This window comes from Ornithorhynchus anatinus, chromosome 8 (genome assembly GCF_004115215.2).
Source record: "Ornithorhynchus anatinus isolate Pmale09 chromosome 8, mOrnAna1.pri.v4, whole genome shotgun sequence".
Lineage (NCBI taxonomy): Eukaryota > Metazoa > Chordata > Mammalia > Monotremata > Ornithorhynchidae > Ornithorhynchus > Ornithorhynchus anatinus.
The window spans coordinates 7,836,903-7,856,760 of NC_041735.1; the positions used below are offsets into that span (position 1 = coordinate 7,836,903).

The 19,858-nt window shown below is 52.2% G+C and overlaps 1 protein-coding gene and 1 long non-coding RNA gene across 4 annotated transcripts in view; one reads left to right on the plus strand and one right to left on the minus strand.

Moving 5' to 3' along the window:
• The first annotated feature begins 1,833 nt into the window (after nt 1–1,833).
• On the plus strand, nt 1,834–9,796 carry LOC103171048. 3 transcript variants are annotated; one of them, XR_003761395.1, is made up of 4 exons: nt 1,834–2,524; nt 2,611–2,755; nt 5,630–5,912; nt 9,125–9,796. It is a non-coding gene; the product is annotated as an uncharacterized LOC103171048 (long non-coding RNA). The 3 variants fall into 3 exon arrangements; XR_003761396.1 differs by lacking the exon at nt 5,630–5,912 and having other exon boundaries at nt 9,036–9,796; XR_005660302.1 differs by lacking the exon at nt 5,630–5,912.
• Nucleotides 9,797–10,470: 674 nt separating this feature from the next.
• The window catches only part of PTGIS (prostaglandin I2 synthase), a 35,633-nt gene continuing 26,245 nt past the window's right edge, over nt 10,471–19,858 (minus strand). The window contains exons 8-10 of the mRNA XM_029071244.2: nt 17,687–17,868; nt 14,518–14,669; nt 10,471–11,002 (exon numbers count right to left, since the gene is read on the minus strand). Of these exons, the coding sequence (XP_028927077.1) occupies nt 10,858–11,002; nt 14,518–14,669; nt 17,687–17,868 (479 nt within the window). The 3' untranslated portion in view covers nt 10,471–10,857. The remainder of the gene's footprint in view (nt 11,003–14,517; nt 14,670–17,686; nt 17,869–19,858) is intronic.

Sequence of the window (19,858 nt, forward strand, 5' to 3'; positions counted from 1 at the left end):
GCCCCTCCCCCCCCCCCCCCCGCAGATGTCTGGGGCTCGGGGGGGCGGTGGGGGTCCCGTCCCGTCCCGTCCCGTCCCCTCCCGCTCCAGGTGCCGGCCGGGCCGCGTGGAGGGAGAGGCGGGGGCGTCCTCCCCGGCGCCTCGGCCCGCGCTGCCGGCCGGGGTCCGCGCTGCGGCCGCCTCTGGGCGGAGATCAACAAGTCCGCTGGGAAGCTCCAGCTTTGCTCTGCGCTTGTGGGCCCCGCGTTGGGCCGGGAGCTTGCCACGCTAGGGCGGGAAGACAGGCCGAGCGGCGCCTCCCCCAGGCCGGGGCCGGCACTGCCGTCCGCCCTTAACTCCTCCCCCCCCCCTTGGCAACGCCTTCTCCCCTCCTGGACCCTCCCCGTCCCGTCCCCGTCCCCCCCCCCCCTCCGGGAGCCCCCCCTTCTCTCCACGCCGCCAACCCCCCCGTCGGCCACGGATCGGAGGAGCGGCGTGGCTCAGCGGAAGTTCGGGCTGGGGGGGGGGGGGGGGGTCGGCGGTCGTGGGTTCGAATCCCCGCCCGCTGACCCTGGGCGAGTCGCTTCGCTTCTCTGGAGCCCTCGGTTCCCTCCTCTGGAAGAGGGGGATTAACTGGGAGGCTCGCGTGGGTCGACCTGATTATCCCGGTGCCCCGCACGTAGGAAGCGCTTAACGGATACCAACGTGATCGTTATGGTCTCTGTCTGTTGGCGAACGGTCCGTTCCGAGCGCTCAGTCCAGGGCTCTGCACACAGTAAAGCGCGCGATGCACACGATACATACGAGAGGAAGGAAGGGATCGGAGATGATGAGGTCGGCATCGGTTAGGCGCTTACTATGTGCACAGCGCTGTCCTGAGGGCATCCCGTGATGGGGGAACTGAGGCCTAGAGAAGTAAAGTGACTTGCCCACCACGGTCACACGGCTGTCGGGTGGCAGAGCCGGCATTCGAACCCATGACCTCCGGCTCTCGGGCCCGGCCTCTTGCCGCTGAGCCGAGCTGCTTCTCGGGGAGACGTCCGGAGGGGCCCTTAGGGGAGCCGGGGTGGAGGATGGGGCCCCCGGCCGTCTCTTGCGATTACAGGAGCGGCGTGGCTCGGTGGAAGGAGGCTGGGGAGTCGGAGGTCAGGGGTTCGAATCCCGCCTCTGCCTCTTGGCAGCTGGGTGACCGTGGGCCGGTCGCTTCACTTCTCCGGGCCTCGGTTCCCTCATCTGCAAAATGGGGATTAAGACTGTGAGCCTCGCGCGGGACGACCCGATGACCCTGGATCTACCCCGGCGCTTAGAACGGTGCTCGGCCCATAGTGAGCGCTTAACAGATACCAACATTATTATTATCATTCTTCTTATTCTTCTTGTGAGGGTTGCCCCACCTCTTTACCCCTTATGGATCCTCCCACAGGAACCTGCCCCGGCCCGAAGTATCCCCTTCCCCACCCCCTGCACCCTCTCCTCTCCTATGCCGCTTCTAAGGTTGTCCGATAATTCTAGACCGTTCCCCCCCTTCTAGACTGTGAGCCCGTTGTTGGGTGGGGATCGTCTCTATCTGTTGCCGAACTGTGCTTTTCCAAGCGCTTAGGACGGTGCTCCGCACACGGTGAGCACTCAGCGAATACGACCGAACGGACGAACGGTGTCCGTTACGCGCTCGCTCTGTGCCGGGTGCCGGACCGGACGCCGGGGCGGATACGAGCGGATGGGGTTGGACGCGGCCCCCGTCCCACGTGGGGCTTACGGTCTCCATCTCCATTTTACAGACGAGGGAACTGAGGCCCAGGGAAGCGAAGCGACTCGCCCGAGGTCACACAGCGGGCGAGCGGCGGGGCGGGGATGAGAACTCATGACCCCCTGACTCCCAGGCCTGTGCTCCAGCCATTGGGCCGCCGCCGTCGCCGCAGAAGAGTGACAACCTCCTCGCTATCTTAAAGCCCCTCTGGTAGCTCTCTCCCACTACAGGCCGGCTCACGTATGCGCTCATCTAATACCCACCTACTCACTGTCCTTCACTCTCACCTCGTTATCTGTCAACTCTTCGCTCACGTGTTCCGGAACTCCCTCCCCCTACTTGTCTGACCGACCAGCCCTCTCCCCATCTCCAGAGTCCTACTGAAATCCCCTCTCGTCCAGGAAGTCTTCCCTGATTCAACTCTCATCCCCTCACCCTATTGTCCTCCCTACTGCTTCCCCCATGCGCCGAGGGACACCCGCTAAGCACTTAGGCGCTCACCGCACCCTCACGGCACTTGCAGTCGCATCCTTATTCTTGATTGCTTCCCTTAGCTGTAATCCGTTTACCGTCTCCCCGTCGGTCTGGAAGTTCCTCGAGGGCAGGGATCGTGTCTGCCCAAATGCTTAGTGCGGTGCCGTGCCGCGGGTGCTCGGTAAGCACCGCTGACGGGTATTTCTTAAGTACTTCGTTAAACGCTGGGGCAGATTATACTGCAGTCGTACACCGCAGTCTGCCCCTTAGAGGGTTCGCAGTCTAAGGGAGAGGGAGGACGACTCTTTCATCTCCACCTTACAGGTGAGAAAACCGAGCCTCAGAGAAGTTAAATGGCTTGCGGGAGGGTGGTGGGGCTGGGATTGGAACCCAAGTCTCCCAATTTACAGTTCCACGCTCTTGCCATTGGACTGCACTGCTTCTTCCGCATTTGAGGATGACTGGGCCGGCGGTGAGTCCTTCTCCTGGATAAAGAATTCAAGACGGTGTGTCCTTCTGCCCAAGCACGTGGTTACGATGGAGGAACTGTGAAAGGTGAGAAGGTTGACTCCCGGTAGTGCTAGAGTCCGGGGACCTGTAGTGGGATTCTGACTATTCTGTCGGGTCCGAGGAGGCCTCCGGAGACCTTGCTGGTGACCCGGACCGAAAGGGTTCCCTTCTTGAAAAAGCCACCTTTTATGAGAGCTCACCTCCTCCTAAAGGCCTTCCCAGGCTGAGCCCCCCTTCCTTCTGCTCCTCCCCCTCTCCTCTTCCCCTCAGCCCCGTGCTCATTTGTATGTATTATTTATTCCCCTATTTATTTTCTTAACGAGGTGTACGTCCCCTTGATTCTTCTATCTGTCTGGATAACGTTGTCTTGTTTCTGTTTTGTTCTGTTTTGCTTTGCTGTCGGTCTCCCCCGGTTAGACTGCGAGCCCGTCGTTGGGCAGGGACTGTCTCTATCTGTTGCCGAAATGTCCGTTCCCGGTGCTTAGTACAGTGCTCTGCACATAGTGAGTGCTCAGTGAATACCGTTGAATGAATTAGAGTCCAGGGGGAGCAGACGGGTTTCTAAAGCATCTCTCTGTGTGAAACCATTTCCCTGCCCAATGTAATGTCTCCCCCCTTGGCTACCATGCCGGGCTTGGTGGTGTGCAAATTTCTGGGATGAGGACTCAGACTAGGGGTTCTTTTTTATTCTATGGAAAATATTTGTCTTCTTTCTAAGCCTCACTCGTTTCTCCTTGAGCCTAGGCTAATACGAATGTCTCCGATTCGTTTAGTGCTTTGATTTCTTCCAAGGAACCTTCTCGTTACTTTGGTTCTTGTGCCATCCCTGTCAGTCAGTCAGTCAGTCGTATTTACTGAGCACTTACCGTGTGAAGAGCACCGCACTAAGTGCTTGGGAGAGTGCGATATGACAATGAACAGACGTATTCCCTACCCGCGACGACTTTACGGTCTAGAAGGGGAGTCCCTGTGAGGTGAAGAGAGAGGCAGGTGATATTCCCCTCACTGGACAGAGGCGACTGGAGCCCAGAGAGCAGGTCTTAACTGATCAATCAATCCAATTTATTATGTGCTTACTGTGTGCAGAGCACCATACTGGGGAGAGTGCACTCTAACAGCGTTAGTAGGCATAGTCCCTGCCCACAACAAGCTAAGTGACCTGGCTAAGACCAAACAGCAGATCAGAAGCAGAACTGAGATAAGAACCCAGATCATCTGTTGCTCAGACTCACGCTTACTCCATTAGACCGCACTGACTCTCTGCTCTCGCTCTCTCCATCTCTTTCCCTCTCTCTCTCTCGCTCACCCTTTCTGAGCAAGCGCTTGGGCTTATATGTAGAAAGCAGAAACAGTCCCTCCATTCCCACCCAACCTAATCTTATCTAGAGTCCCAGCCTCCTCGGTGGCATCAACTGTGGCAAGATTCAATTCACCTTCCTACCTTGCCATGTTTCTTGGAGCTTACTACCGTCTTCTCCCCTTTCATAATTCCTCTCTCGGGGTCTGAGAATTTCAGTCTGCGGCCCAGTGTCGGAAAGGTGAGACGTCCGAAAAATAGATCTGTTTCTACCCAAATCCAAAAGAGCCCTTCCTGCTCTCACTTAGAAGGCAAGACATTGGAAGATATCCATAAATTATTTCTTTATATTAATATCTATCTCCCCCTTGAGACAGTAAGCTCCTGGTGGGCAGGGAACAAGTACTCGCTCAGGCTCTCAGTACAGTGCTCTGTACAAGGTAAATGTGCAATAGATAGCATTGACGGATGGGAGAAGCAAATCTGTTGTTGCTCTTCCATCTGAGACTTTCTTGGGATTGAAAATATGATGCGCTATCTATAATTTCATTGATTCATCATTACTGAGAAGCTACGTTCCGCCAGAACCCTGTCCCAGACACTACGGGTTCACTGACCCTGACCTGGAGGAGTTCACCATCTAACGAGGCTCCCAAGAAGACCCTAATGGGGGTAAAGCGGGAACCAGTGAAAAGACATAGAACTGGTGACAGAAAAAGTGAGCAAAACCGAAAACGGAATAAATGAAATAATCAACCGATAAACACACAAGTGCTGAGGATGTTCAGTGGGATGGTCTGGACCACGGGAGGTTTGGATTATTTGGGGAATGGCTCCTGGAAGAGGTGGGATTTCAAGAAGACTTTTAAGGTGGGGAGCGATATCAATCAATGGCACTTACTGAGTGCTTCCTGTGTGCAGAGCGCTGCACTAAGGACTGGGGAGAGTACGACATGCCAGAGTTAGTAGTCACATTCCCTGCCCACGGCGAGTGATATGGCCAGGTAGATTTGAGGGAGGAGGGAGTTCCAGGCAGGGGAAGGGTAATCTGATTTCAGTCGATCGATACCATTTATGGAGGCACCTGTTCTAGGCGGTCCCTCTCAGGGCCGCACCTGGAGACATCCCAGTACTCTCCCAGTCTCGACTCTGGGAGGGAGAGACAAGCAGAGGCCTACCCATTCCATTCCTAGCATGGGCGGTGGCTAGCGAGTGGCGGGCCATCGGCTGCAAGTCGAAACTCACCTGCGCTGGGCAGCAGCTGCCCGGGAGAGAGTCGAGGGCGGAGATTCAGGTTTGCTGCACGGAAGGAGGCGACGGTAAGTCGCGTCCCTATTTTTACCGAGAGACTCTACGGCTACGCCTACCAGAATGATTGCAGGTGGAGGCGGGGCTTTCTGGGAGAGACGTGTCCACGGAGTCGCTTTACGTCGGAGACGACCCGACGGCAAAAGGCAACACTATGTGCAGAGCACCGTACTTCATGCTTGGGAGAGAATCGAAGAGTTAACAGACACGATGCCAGCCTTCTAGGAGCTGGCAGTCGAGCCGGGGGGGGGGGAGGGGGGGGACCAACGCCAAAATAGTTCGCCCGCTCTCTGCTTCTCTCTGTTTCAATCTAGCACAGAGCAATCCAGGATCCCTCCTGACCCATCTTTCTAGAAAACGGAGCAAAGAAAGAAACAAGGAATGGAACCGCATATATGGGCGGCCCTAGGAATTACCCACTCACAATCCAGAGTGGGTAAAGGCCTGGCCGCGGTCACCGAGGCTCCCTCTTCTGGCCTCCCGCCTGCTTTCTGCTGCAGTGCCCTGCCCTTGAAGCCCAGAAAACCGGAAGGGATTGGAAGCGTTCGTCTCGTCCGTCCCCCTGCCCCTGAGAGGCCTGCATGCGGATCATCCCAGGTAGACAGCTGCCTTCTGGCTCCTTTAAACTCTCCAAAGATGAAGACTCCACAACCTACCTCTCGGCCTCTCCCTGTCGCAAACGACTTGCTGGAAGAACTCTAACCTGGTACCTGAAGGACCCTCCCTTATTTGTAAGGCAAAATCACTTTGGGGTTCCCCTCCCCACTCATTTCCCCTCGTCCGTATCCCTTCAGACCGTTAGCGTCATCATCAGCATCCACAATATGGTATCTATTAAGTGCTTACCATGTGCCAGGCGCTCTACTAAGCGCTGGGTTAGATACCGTCCCTGTCCCACATGGGGCTCGCGGGCGTAATCCCCATTTTACAGATGAAGGAACTGAGGCACAGAGAAGTGAAGTGACTCACCCGAAGTCACACGGCAGGCAAGCGGTGGAGCTGGGATTAAAACCCAGGTCTTTTGGACTCCGAGGCCCACGCTCTATCCAGTAGGCCCGCTGCTTCTGCTTGGAAAACCGAAAGAGGCCAAAGTCTGACACGCTAAGACTTGGGTTCAGAGCACTCCCGATCCTGGCCAAAGAACCTAGTGTTTCCTGGACAAGAAGGAACTCTCACGGAGTGAAAATCTTCTCCAAACGCCACTTCAGTTGGCTGCTAATCTCAGTGTGCCGAGACTGACAGTTGAACAGTTGGGAAGCAGTGTGGCCTGCTGGTTAGAGCTCGGGCCTGGGAGTCCGGAGGACCCGAGTTATAATCCCGACTCCGCCACTCGAAGGCCGTGTGACGTTGGGCAAGCCACCTTGCTGCTCCGGGCCTCAGTTAGCTCATCTGTAAAACGGAGATGAAGACTGTGAGCTCCAGGTTGAGCCACTGTCTGTGTCCAACCTGATTAGCTGGTTTCTACCCCAGCGCTTAGTACAGTGCCTGGCACATAGAAAGCACTTAAATGCCATAAAAAAGGGACACTGGCTTTTCTCTTCCTCCTTCTCTCCCCCATGCCAATCAAGGGCCTATCTCCCTGGCCCTGTTGAGATCTTTTGAACTCATTCCTCCGTTAGGAGCCTCTGGTGCCGCGCTCAGTCGATCTCTGGTGCTGAGCACTCAGTGTGTGCAGAGCACTGTACTACGTTTTTGGGTGAGTACAATACACCAGAGTTGGCAGACACGACGCCTGCCCGCAACGAGCTTACGGTCTAGAGGGTCACGCTGGGTTCTGATCCAACAGGAGACCTGCTGCTGCCTCCCTGAAGAACACCAGCTCAAGAGAAACCGCCAGAGGCGGTTCTCGTTGCTTCTGAAAAGCTCCAGGGAAAATACATTTTTCAAAGGAAAACAAACAAACGAAACAATCCCCAGCCTTCTTGATTTTAATCATTCTGCTGCTAATTAAGCGATGAAAGTAAACTCTATCTTTGTTCTGTGGTTTTGAAAGGCCCCTGCCAATTACTCAGGAGTAATACATGAAAAAGTAACATCAATTTAAATATTTGATTACTCTTCCCTTAATTTCTGACTGGCCAGCACCCCAGAGCCAATCAATTCTTCAATCGATGGTATTTATTGCATGCTTACTGTGTGCAGAGCGCTGTTCTAAGCACTTGGGAGGGTACAAGATAACAGAATTGGTAGATATGTTCCCTGCCTACAACCAGCTTACAGTCCACACCCTTTCACTCTCATCTCTGGAGCGATCGTATTCATTGAGTGTTTTCTGTAGTCAGAGCTCTGTTTTAAGTGCTTGGGAGAGGATAATATAGCAACGTTGGTAGACAGGCTCCCTGCCCACAACCGAGTTTACAGTCTAGAGCCAGCACCTCCCTAAGTCCCCGGAATGAAGATGATCGTGGACAATGGAATTTCCTGTCAGGAGCGGCGGGGGAGCGTTAGTCCTGAGTCCCAAGGTGGAGGAACTGATTCTACTGCCGGGGGCTTTCCCGGCACCACTCACACCCTCTCATCCCTGCCAGTTCTGTTCTCTCTGGGGCACAGAGTGCAGCGGGAGGCTGGGTGGGCAAGGGAGGCAGAACATCGCAAAGTGCCCCTTGCAGGTCTTTTTTTTTTTTTTCTTTTTTTTACCAGCGAGATCTACTCGTACCCTGAATAACGAGTTGCAAAACTCATTACATGGTAGTGGGGCAAACCAGAGTTGGAGAAGTCAAAGTCCCCCCCAGACCTCTCTGCAACCTCTAGGAGAAAGGGAAGAACGGCTTCTGTTTTGCTATCACTCCACTAGATTATTCCCAAGGTCCTTCCCCAAGAAGATGGACCAAACGGCGGGACTACTTGCCGTTCACCACCGTGGCAGGGAAGACTCTGAGGATGCCACAGAATTTAAAGCGTTGGCAGCTGCGGTAGCTGTGGTCGTGACTGGGCTGTGACTGTTGGACTCCGAGTCGGGAGGAGCCTGAAATTCTACTCCTCTAGCCTCGATACCCTCCTGCTGCTCTTTTGGTTTTAGTTTAGCGTCCTTGTCCTGTAGGAATGAAGTCAGTCCCCGGACGTCGAATGATAGCTGGATATCCAAGCGACTGCTCTTTGGCAGGCTGAAACTGGGGAAGCGAAACCACGGAGAGCCGAGGAAACGTTTTAAGGACACAGTAAAACAAAGCCTCAGACAATACTTTGTCCCAGCTCTATCCTGGGGGTCAGTTGTTGAGGACGGACGAGTACGGCTCCCTGCCACCAAGAAGAGAGTGGATCTCTCTGGGCAAACGCTTCCTAAAGGAAGGGAGACAAGTAGGCCGAAGTGAAAACGGCCCCAGGCGCTGAAAACCTCAACTATAACAACCCAACAAGGGACAGCCTTCTTGAAACTGTCCTCATTTGAAGGACACCGTTATAATCTGCCTAGAGTAAGATCTGTTTTATACATAAAAGTCAAAACCGTTCTTTCTACAGAGAGTTTTGGAAAAAGGTTGAAAGTCCCAGATGTAAGGAATACCCCATTTGGCTTATCTGCAATAGCCACTCAGAGGCTAGATAAGGCCTACTTAGCATAATTTGTTCATATAAAGATTAGTGAGCCAAACATCTGTAATCCTTTTTAGAATTTAGTCGGCAACAGAAGAATCCCTTTGAAGTAATTTCTTTCAGACTCCATAATACCGGCTATCATTTATTTATAATCCCACTGATGATCTGACTTGGATTTTTCTGCAGAGATGTGTGCTGTGCCGTGCTAATTAATTTCCTGGCGTCCCAGAGAAATACCACATCTTCCAATGATAATCCCGTATCGCCCTATCCAGACGAGGATGGAGTCCAACCCAGGAGAAGGGGAGAGGAATACGCTGGCATCGTCGCTGAGCAGGATCCCGGAGGCCTTCACGATGGGGAAGCACGAGGACCAGAAAATGGCTTCGCCGGAGACAGAGCTAACAGACCGCAGTGGAGCTTGAGCCACCCCCTAGGCATACCTGTCTCTGGATCGGACTGAACAGAGAGCAGCCCTGCCAGACCTACCCTGCTATGACAAACTGTCCTGAAATTAGTCAACTAATCAATGAATGACATTTCTTGAGCGCTTACTGTGTGCAGAGCATGTACTGAGCGCTTGGGAAAGTACAACACAAACACTTTGGTAGACGCGTTCCCTGCCCCCTGTGGACTGTAAGCTCCCCGTGGGCAGGGATCATTTCTATCAATTCTATCGTACCAAGTGCCTGGTATGGTGCTCTGCACACAAAAAGAGCTCAATAAATATAACTGACTGATTGATTGAAAAAAACGCACGGTTGGTGCCTCCGCTCATAGTTTCTATGCTTCCCACTAAAATCCCTTCTCCATATTTTTTCTACTTAGGGGTAGGAAACAAGTGATTAAAGAAGGTTTTCACGGATTCCATTCTCCTGGGGGCTAACCTGATTATCTCTCAGGAGAGCTCTTGGCCTAGTGGAAAGAGCATGGGGCTGGAAGTCAGAGATTCGAATCCTTGCTCCGCCACTTACCTGCCGTGTCACCTTGGCCAAGTCACTTACCTTCTCTGTGCCTCGCTTCCCTCCTCTGCAAAATGGGGAGTTGGTACCTGTTCTCCCTCCTCCTTAGACTGTGAGCCCCATGTGGGATCTGATTATCCTGTATCTACCCCAGAGCTTAGAAAAGCGCTTGGGACATAGTATACGCCTAGCACATGCTTAACAAATACTGCAAGGGGAGAGAAGAGGAATTTCAGAGAGATGCCAGGGCCCGAGTGGCAGAGTTTTGGACAACTGGGTGTGTGTTGGACGTGGCTCTGACTGGACCAAACCTGTAATGGCAGAGTCGAGACTTTTCATTCACGCATTCATCTAATCGTATTTATTTAGCACTCACTGTATGCAGAGCACTGTACTAAGCTCTTGGGAGAATACAACAATAAACAGACACGTTCCATGCCCACAGTGAGCTTACAGTCTCGACTTCCAGGTTAAATCCATTCACGCATTCATGGCCAGGCAAGGCCTGGTCGAATCTAGTCTAGTCCCCTAGACTGAAAGCTCGTTGTGGGCAGGGAATGTGTCTGTTTATTGTTGCGCTGTACTCTCCCAGTCGTTTAGGACAGTGGTCTGCACTGTAAGAGCTCAATAAACATGACTGACTGAATGAATCAAAGGAATCAGCCTGAAGATGCTTCTTATTTAAACACCTTCTGAATTTCCTAGGGAATAACAGCAGAAGACCAAGACAGGTTCGGGAGCTTACAGTTCAGGGGTGGGGAGACATGAGAGGCACTAAATGAAAATAGACATAAAATGAAAACAGAAATGAAGAATAGTAGCACGGGCCCACTCCCTCCAATCAAACACGAACGTAACCAGCGAGGGCCGTTTACAAGAGATGGCCTTGCGAGGGGAATTCTTTCCACTTTCCCCTCAGGAACACACTTTGAAGAGAAAGCCTGTGCACGGGTCTTCTCCGTCCAGAGAGTGGACGCCTTCCGCGGTCGCCCGAGGAATCCAGCTTCTTCAGCCGGGGACCGTCGGTCCTCCGACCGGGCTGCGCTTCAGGCTTTGACTCGATACCGAACGGTGACGTCACGTTCCGGCTGCAGCAGGCCAAACCCGTACCTGCTCTTGTCAAACTTGGGGATCGGCTCTTCGGGGTTTTTGAGCTCCAAGTTGAAGTTGTTCAACAAGAAGAAGACAAACCTGCGGGGGAGAAGGGCTGACAATGACACGGTTGCCGAGTGCCCTGCTAAGAAATGGAAACCGTCGGTCTTGGCAATTTGGTGTGGACCGAGCATTCAGAATATACAAGCCTGACAGAGGGAATGGGTCTGCTTATTGTTATATTGTACTCTCCCAAGCGCTTAATGCAGTGCTTTTGCCCACGGTAAGCACTCGCTAAATATAAATGAATGAATGAATGAATAAGCAAAACTTGGCTCCTTGGAGGCCCAAGTAGAGACGAGTTCCTCAAACCTCTCCCTCATTCTTCGAAGGAAGTCTGACGGCCAATCTGTCCTCCAGATTGTTATGGTCTCTATCCCTCTTGCTGCCGATCTGCCTCTTCCACGTTTTCCCTGGACTTTTCCTAGCATTAGTGTCTTCTCCAGAAAATTAGTCCTCCTGCTTACGTGTCCAAAATATGCTAATCTAAGTCTGTCAGACCTGCCGGAGAAATTCTGCTTTTCCAGAAGGCTGAGTGAATGGGGATCGCAGTAGTTGGGCTACTCCAGAAATAGGAATAGTATTAATAGTAATCATTTATATCGACATCTGTCACCCGCACTAGATGGTAAGCTCGATGTGGGCAGGGAATGTGTCCGTTTATTGTTATACTGTACTCTCACAAGCGCTCAGTTCAGTGGTCTGCGCACAGTAAGCGCTCAATAAATGCGTCTGAATGAATAGTAATAGTAGTAGTGTAATAATAATAATGGTATTGCTTGAGTGACCAGTGAGTACACTACACTGCATATACTAAACACAGAACAACAGAAAAATGACTCTCTTCCTTCCCACAGGGAGCTTACATTCCAATGAAAGGAACTTATAGTCTACACTTTTTGTACCAGAGAAAATAATGCTCTTAACCCTTGCACACTTAAATTAGCATTTGGGGAAGAACAACAGAAAGAATGGCATGCTCCGTGTCCACAAGGAGCTTACATTCTATTGAAAGGAGCTTAGAGTCTACATTTTTTGTACCAGAGAAAATTACGCTCTTACCCCTTGCACACACCAATTCCTCTCTCACAGCAAAGAGGGAAGCAAGGCTAACCCTCGCGGGGTAAAAGATTCCCCAGCCCAACTAACCATGCGTAATTTGCCACCTGCAAAAGATGAACTGGATTTCCTCAGGGTCCATGTTAACTGCAGGACTTGGACCTGGGATTGATCAGTTCTGGTGACTAGCAAGAATCAGCGTGGCCTAATGGAAAGAGCCCGGGCCTGGGAGTCAGGAGACCTGGTTTATAACCACGGCTTCACTACCTGCCTGCCGTGAGACCTTGGACAATTCCTCTGGGACTCAGTTTCCTCCTACGTAAAATCCGTTCACTCTCCCCCTTAGCCTGTGACCCTTGTGGCACCGGGACTGTGTCTGATTCTCTTCTCTTGAACCTCCCCCAGGACACGGTACCTAACAAATGCCTTACACTTAAAACAGGGCTCAGTGCTTAGAACAGTGCTTGGCACAGAGTAAGCGCTTCACAAATATCACCATTTTTATTATTATTCAGTCAGACAGGAGCAACATTGTCCACCTTGGGGTAGTTGTGAAGTGAGATGAAACGTCCTGGGATTAGGGGTGTTCAGCAAATAGCCCAAGAGAAGCAACATAACTCCATCAAGCTTCCCCTCAGCTGACTGATCAATCTTGTGGTGGGGAAGGGGAAAGAGTGACCTGAGTTTTTCTGGTACAGACCAGAACAGATTCCCAAGTCCTATATTTAGAAATCTATTACCCGAACCATTCATTCATTCGATCGTATTTACTGAGTACTTACTGTGTCCAGAGCACTGTACTAAGGGCTTGGGAGAGTAAAATCCAGCAATAAACAGTCACATTCCCTGCCCATAACGGGCTTACAGTCTAGAGTGGGGGAGGCAGACGTCGATACAAACGAATAAAATGACAGATGTGTACCTAAGTGCTCTGGGGCTGGGAAGGGGGAAGAGCAAAGGGAGCAAGTCACGGTGAAGCAAAAGAGAGTAGGAGATGAGGAAAAGTGGACTGAAGCTCACTCCAGTACAAAATCGGGCCTGGTTCTCTTGGGCAGGAGCACACCCAGATTTGGTTGCTTGGATTTTTGCTTCAGTTTTCCAACTGATTATCCGCTAATGGAATACCTTCGGGTTTTAAAGCTCCACTGACCCAGGGTGGAATTTGAGCAAACTCGGAAGCATTCAGAATCCCTCTCAAATTCAGTTCTCCTATAATGTCAGAAGCCAGAGGAACTGAGGCACAAAGAAGAGTTACCACGGTGATTTCATTCATTCATTCATCGGAATTCACCGAGCACTGTACTGGGTGTTCCGAAGATTATGATCGGAGCACCTGACAACAGTCTCCGCCCTCGAGGAGCTTACAAGATAATAGGCATCTGAGTTTCCCAGCCCTGGCCACCCACAGCTCTTCCACCTAGAGTTTGGATTCAGAAATGCCGGAGAATAGTAAGCGTCGGCGGAAACGAGAGCTTGTTTCCCTTTTTTTAATTGGTATTTGTTAAGTGCTTACTATGTGCCGGGCACTGTAAGGTTGGATTCGGTCTCTATCCCACATAGATTTTAAAAAAGCCCCTTAAGTATCTCACAATTTTAATCCCCATTTTACAGATGAGGTAACCGAGGCACAGAAAAGTGAAGTGACTTGCCCAGGGTCACACAGCGGACAAGTGGTGGAGCCAGGATTAGAATTCAGGCCCTTTTGACTTTCAGGCCCGTGCTCTAACCAATAGGCCGTACTGCTCTTCATTTTTCCTGGGGCAAAAATGGGAGGTCCATCATCCGCTAATGAAGAGATCAGCCTAGCCTGGTACCCCCTCCACCCCCTCCCGCCCCAAACCTGGGACGGGGGGGAGTCGGCTGGAGCAAAGACCAGCGATAAACCAAAAAGCCATCAAACCCTCTCCCTCCTCCCGAAGAGCGCAGCGCTCCGGTAGGGAGCTGCTTCGTTAAACAGCAGCCTGCATCCCTTTTTATGGGATGGGGTCGACACTGAGACTGTAAGCTTGTTGTGGGCAGAGAATGCGTCTATCAGCTCTGTTATACTGTTATATTGTCCTCTTCCAAGCATTTAGTACAGCGCTCTGCACAAATATAAGGGCCCGATAAATACGATTGATTGACTCTCCGAAGTCTGGGGGTGACCGGGGCTCGTTCAGGGCCCTTGGGAGGGAAATGGTCGCTATGTGGTTTAGCCAGCTCTTTCCAGCTTCGGTGAAGAACTCAAGGGGGTGAACAGAAAGTCGTTTTGGAGAGGTATTTGTGTGGCCTTGAGTTCAGTGCTGAGCGGAGACCCTGACGTGGACGTATCTAAGGCAAGTGTAGCTATCTGTAGTTTTTCATGCTCAAGGCTGGAGTTCTTCTCTCTTGAAATCCCAACGGGAACAGACTTTGAATCCCAACTGCAGTGGGAAAGGGCTTCTACTCCTTCTCCCCAGCGCTCCCGTCCCCCTCCCACGGCCCCCAGGCCCCTCAGCAGCCCCTCCGCTACTTACTGCTTGATGCTATTGATAGCGTGGCTTTTCCCCAGGCAGACGTTGTTTCCTGCTCCCCACGGCATGTTGTAGTTCCTCAGCCTCTTCCCGCCCTTGTAGAAATCTCTCTTCTCAGTCCCATCCGGGTTCAGGAATCTGTCGAATTTAAATTCCTGAAACAGTCCAAGAGTGGTTTTTCTTCCAGATGAACTCCAGGTTCCACAGAGTAGAGCCTGCTCCGGGGGAAACGGGGCTCTCTGGGCGGGGGCGTTGGATAGGAGGCAGAGTCGTCAGTGGGAGACATCCCTAACCTGGAGCGCGATCTCCAATCTGCACTTCGGCACCCGTGGAGCCCTGAGAGTGTGTGAGGGTGTCCTTGGTCATGTGTGCCGAAGCGCGTTCATGGGTCCGTTGTCGGAGTATCCGCACGTGTGAGGGAATGTACGTTTGGGTGTGAAGAGGGGAATAAGCACATGGCTGTATTTGTTTGCAGGGGTTTGTATGTGTGTGTGTGTGTGTGTGTGTGTGTTTGCATCCCTGACTTAGGCTGGGTTAAGACTTTCCTGAGCTAAATGGATCTTCCCCAATTATTTTTTTAAATGGTATTCGTTAAGCGCTTACTAGGTGCCAGGCACTGTACTAAGCGCTGGGGTAGATACAGGCTCATCCCGTTGGACGCGGTCACGTGGGGCTCACCATCTCAATGCCCACTTGCGGAAGAGGCACAGAGACGAGAAGTGACTTGCCCAAGGCCACACAGCAAATAGGTGGCGGAACTGGGGTTACAACCCAGGCCCTTCTGACTCCCAGGCCCACGCTCTGGCCACTCGGCAACGCTGCTTCCAAATTCAGAAGCATCAAATAAGGATGCTATAATCTTATCCAGTCCCGTCCCCGGACCTATCCCGGCAGTCCGCTAGGAAATCTGAGACCTCTTGACTTTCCCGGGTCAAAAGACTAAGCCGAATTGGCTCATTTCTCTATTCCCATCAAACAGCCTTAGGGCCAGGAAAAGCTAAGTCTCCTTCTTGAGGAACCATTGGGTTGCTATGGGAACCGGATAGCCAGGGGTCACAGTAAAGCAGGGGATGAGGGGGTGGGAATGGGCTATCCTACGAATTCATTTGTGGAACTGGAAGAAAAGGATGATGTATTTTTTTCCCCCCCTCAAATAACAGGAAACCCTCTGGATTTCTGGGCCCAGGCCGGACGGTGAAAGGGGTGGGTCTAGAATCCTCTTCAGGCCAACGTCTTTCACACTGGGGGAAAACGAATACAGGAAAACCTGCTAGAAAAGCCAGGGGTCTGGGAGAAAGTAGTGTCTGCAAAAACACAACAAAAGTAGGGACTTTTTGCTCAAAAGACAGTAAATCCCATTCCTCCTCCTCCTCCCCTCCTTCCTCCTCCTCCTCATCACCTCCCCCAGAGCCAGGAGGAGGGATTTCTCACCTCTCCCCGAGATCATCTGGGGACTCTAGAAGAGTCAAGGCAGGTGCCCTGAGCTCTGAGCACCATAAATAGGCAAATCAGGAAACACCCACACCAACCAGCAGCTTCAGAGGCAGTCAGAGGAGGATGCTCTTCCTTGCCGCATCCGCAAAATGGTTTCCCACGTTCTCTGCCTCTCTCGTCTTCCCCAGAGGCAAATTCCATTTGAAAATGTCCCTTTCCCCCACGAGGCCAAGGCACGAGAGCCGCTTGGGCTGCCTCTGAAGCGGCTTCTCCTTGCAAGGAAGGGACTGGGGCAGACTCTAATAACTGGGTATCTCTCACATCTCTCCCTCCATCTGACTGCTCTCTGGCAAGCCTCATCGACTGGTGGAAGGGGGAGGATGGGGAAGAGGAGGAGGAGCGGGAGGAAGAGGGAGGAAAAGGAGCTAACGATGGAAGAGGAGGAAGAAGAAGGGGGGGGGGAGAGAAAGAAGAAAAAGAGGAGGAGGAGGAGGAAGAACAAGGGAGGGAGGAGAAGGAAGAAGAAGAGAGAGAGGAGAAAGAAGTAATAGAGGAGGAAGACGAAGAGATTCCGAACCTAGCAGAAGCAGCGTGGCTTAGCGGAAAGAGCACAGGCTTGGGAGTCAGGGGATGTGAGTTCTAATCCTGGCTCTGCCACTTATCTGCTTTGTGACCTTGGGCAAGACACTTCTCTATGCCTCAGTTACCTCAGCGGGAAAACGGGGATTAAGACTGTGAGTCCCACGTGGGACAACCTGATTACCTTATAGCTAACCCAGCGCTCAGAACAGTGCTTGGCGCATAGCAAGCGCTTAACAGATACCGTAATTATTCAATACCGTAATGATTGTAGTAAGTGCTCAATAAGTACCGTTGATTGACGGGCTGAAAGAGGAGGAGGGGGAAGAGAAAAAAGAAGAGGAGAGAGAGGAAGGGAAGGAGGAAGAAAGGGAAGGGGTTGAGCAGGGAGACTTTGGGGAAACCTGGCAGGACCAATCAATCAATGGATCGTATTCACCGAGCGCTTACTATGTGCAGAGCACTGTACTAAGCGCTTGGGAGAGTACGGTATAAAGGAATCAGCAGACACGGACCAGTGGATCCCTTCAGTAAAACCCAACTCCCCTCGAACCCGCAAGTGGGAACAAGCGTGCCCCCTGCCCCCGCAGGACAGCTCTTACCCTGGACCCCCCGCAACTGGTAGAGGCCCCTCACCATCCCGTAGAGCAGGGGCTGGCTGAGGTTTCCAAATGAGATTGAAACGGTGTGGCCTAGTGGATAGAGCAAGGCCCTAGAAGTCAAAAGGACCTAGGATCTAATTCCAGGTCCTCCACTTGGCTGCATGTCCTTGGGCAAGTCACGTCATTGCTCGGTGCCTCAGTTTCCTCATCTGTAAAATGGGGATTAAGACCCGGAGCCTCATGTGGGATCTGGACTGTGTCCAACCTGATTAGCTTGTTTCTACCCAGCACTTAGAACAGTGCCTGGCGCAGAGTAAGTGCTTAACAAACTCTATTAAAAAATAAAGCAAACCAGAACAAAAAGCCCCAGCCAATGGAGACCCACTTTCCTTGAGACCCTCTAGACTACAAACTCCCCCGTACAGTGTAAGCTCCTTGCAGGCAAGAAACGTGGCCACCAACTCTGCTTCCTTGCCTTCTCCCCAGAGGTGAATCCGGTGCTTCACTCAATTAGTGCCCGAATTTGATCAACTGAACCCAGGGGACCTTCCCGTTACCTCGGGTCGCTCATAGATCTCAGGGTCCATCTGGGGGCTGAGGAAGGGGAAGAGGAGGAGCCGATCACCCTTGCGGAGGCGATACTTGCGACCGTCGGCCAGGGGCAGGTCTAGGTCGTCCAGGACCTCCCTGGTGATGAAGGGAGCCGCCGTCAGCCTCAGGCTCTCGCTCAGCACGCTGTCTGCACGGACGGGGGCGAGAAGAAAGCGGTCAGGCCAATCCAGAGAGCTCCCCCCTCGACCGTGAGCTCGCTGTGGGCAGGGAATGATGAGAAGCTGTGCGGCCTCACGGATGGCGCACGGGCCTGGGAGGCAGAAGGACCTGGGTTCTAATTCCAGCTCTGCCACTAGTCTGGTGTGTGACCTTGGGCAAGTCACTTTACTCGTCTGGACCTCAGTCACTTCACCTGGAAAACAGGGATGAAGACTGTGAGCCCCATGGGGGACAGGTACTGTGTCCAATCTGATCAGCTTGGATCTACCCCAGCCCTCACAACAACGCTTGAAAATAGTAAGCGCCGGGGGACACATCCTTGGGAGATGGGGTCAGCGGTGCCTCACATTGCCACCGGCCATCTGCCGCTGAGCTCCCATGATGTCTTGCTCGTCCCTCCCCCCCACCAGACACACTTCCACTCTCGACATCTGAGCTGGATCTGGGCCTCTCCCTGCTAGGCCTGAAGGTAAGAACAAGGGTCTTCCCTTCTCTCTCAGCCCCACACCCCCAACTCCAAATCTGGATCCCACGCCATCACGGGAACTCTTCGCTTTGTTGCAATGAAAAGAGATAAAAACACTTCAACAGACTCAGCGGTCTCACCCCCCGACCGGGGCCCGCTCTTTCAGTGGAGTGAATCAAATGAAAAGGGAGGAAAAAAGCCTATTTGCTGTCTTAATTCAGCCTTTCCTAGGGCCATGACTCTGCATCTTTCAGACCCAATAGCAATTATCACTGGAACAGAAAGAAGGAATACGGATAGTCTCCTTATCCTGTTTTCTCAGATGCATATTTTCAAATTTGCATAAATCCACGTGTTCATTTGAATGAATTTACATGCTGCACTCAAACCTTCCCAATTCCATGTGTCTAAGAAATTCATTTTTAGGATGCCAGTGGCAAATGTATTTTGTTGCAATAATCATGCCCGGGAAAGGGGGTGGGGATAGCCATAGGAGCAGTGGATCAGGGGAGGGTGGGAGGGATGTAGGGAGTTGACTTATCTGAGCTACATCAGGTCCCGGAGCAGAAGAAATAAAACAGGGGCTGTTATTGGAATCGGGGAAGGTCTTATAGAGAAGCAGCTTGGCCTAGTGGATTTGATCCCAGGCCTGGGAATCGGAAGGACCCAGGTTTTAATCCTGGCTCTGCCACTGATCTGTTGTTTGACCTTGGGCGAGTCGCTTAACTTCTCTGCGCCTCAGTTACCTCATCTGGAAAATGGGGATTAAGATTGCGAGCCCCACGTGGGCGAGGGACTGGGTCCAATCTGATTTGCTCGTGTCCATCCCAGCAACTAGAACCATGCCTGGCACATCGTAAGTGCTCAACTAGTACCGCAATTATTATTATTAGCACCGGCTGGAGAGACGGGAAGAGGGGAGGGGAGAGGATGGGGGCAAGGCAGCAATCTATAGCTCCCACATCCCCTAGGTGCTTCTTCCAAGGAGCTCTCCAGGCCGCTTGAACAGACAGCCCGTGGATTAGTCTCCTACCCCTGGAGGCAGGTGGGAGATCAGGTCAGGAGCTGGAAGGAATCCACACCCCCAGAGACCTCGTCTGTTTCTTCTTAAGGCATCTGTTAAGCACCTACTATGTGCCGAGCACCGTCTTAAGCGCTGGAGTAGATCAACATTTATCAGATGGGACAAAGACCCTGTCCCACATGGGGTTCAGAGTCGAAACAATGATGATTATTATTATTATGGTCCTTTTTAAGTGCTTACTATGAGCCAAGCACTGTTCTAAACACTGGGGGGAGAAAAGTTAATCAGGATAATAATAATAATGCTGTTGGTATTTGTTAAGCGCTTACCGTGTGCAGAGCACTGTTCTAAGCGCTGGGGTAAATACAGCGAAATCAGGTTGTCCCACTTGGGGCTCACAGTCTTCATCCCCATTTTACAGATGAGGTAACTGAGGTACAGAGAAGGTAAGTGACTCGCCCACAGTCA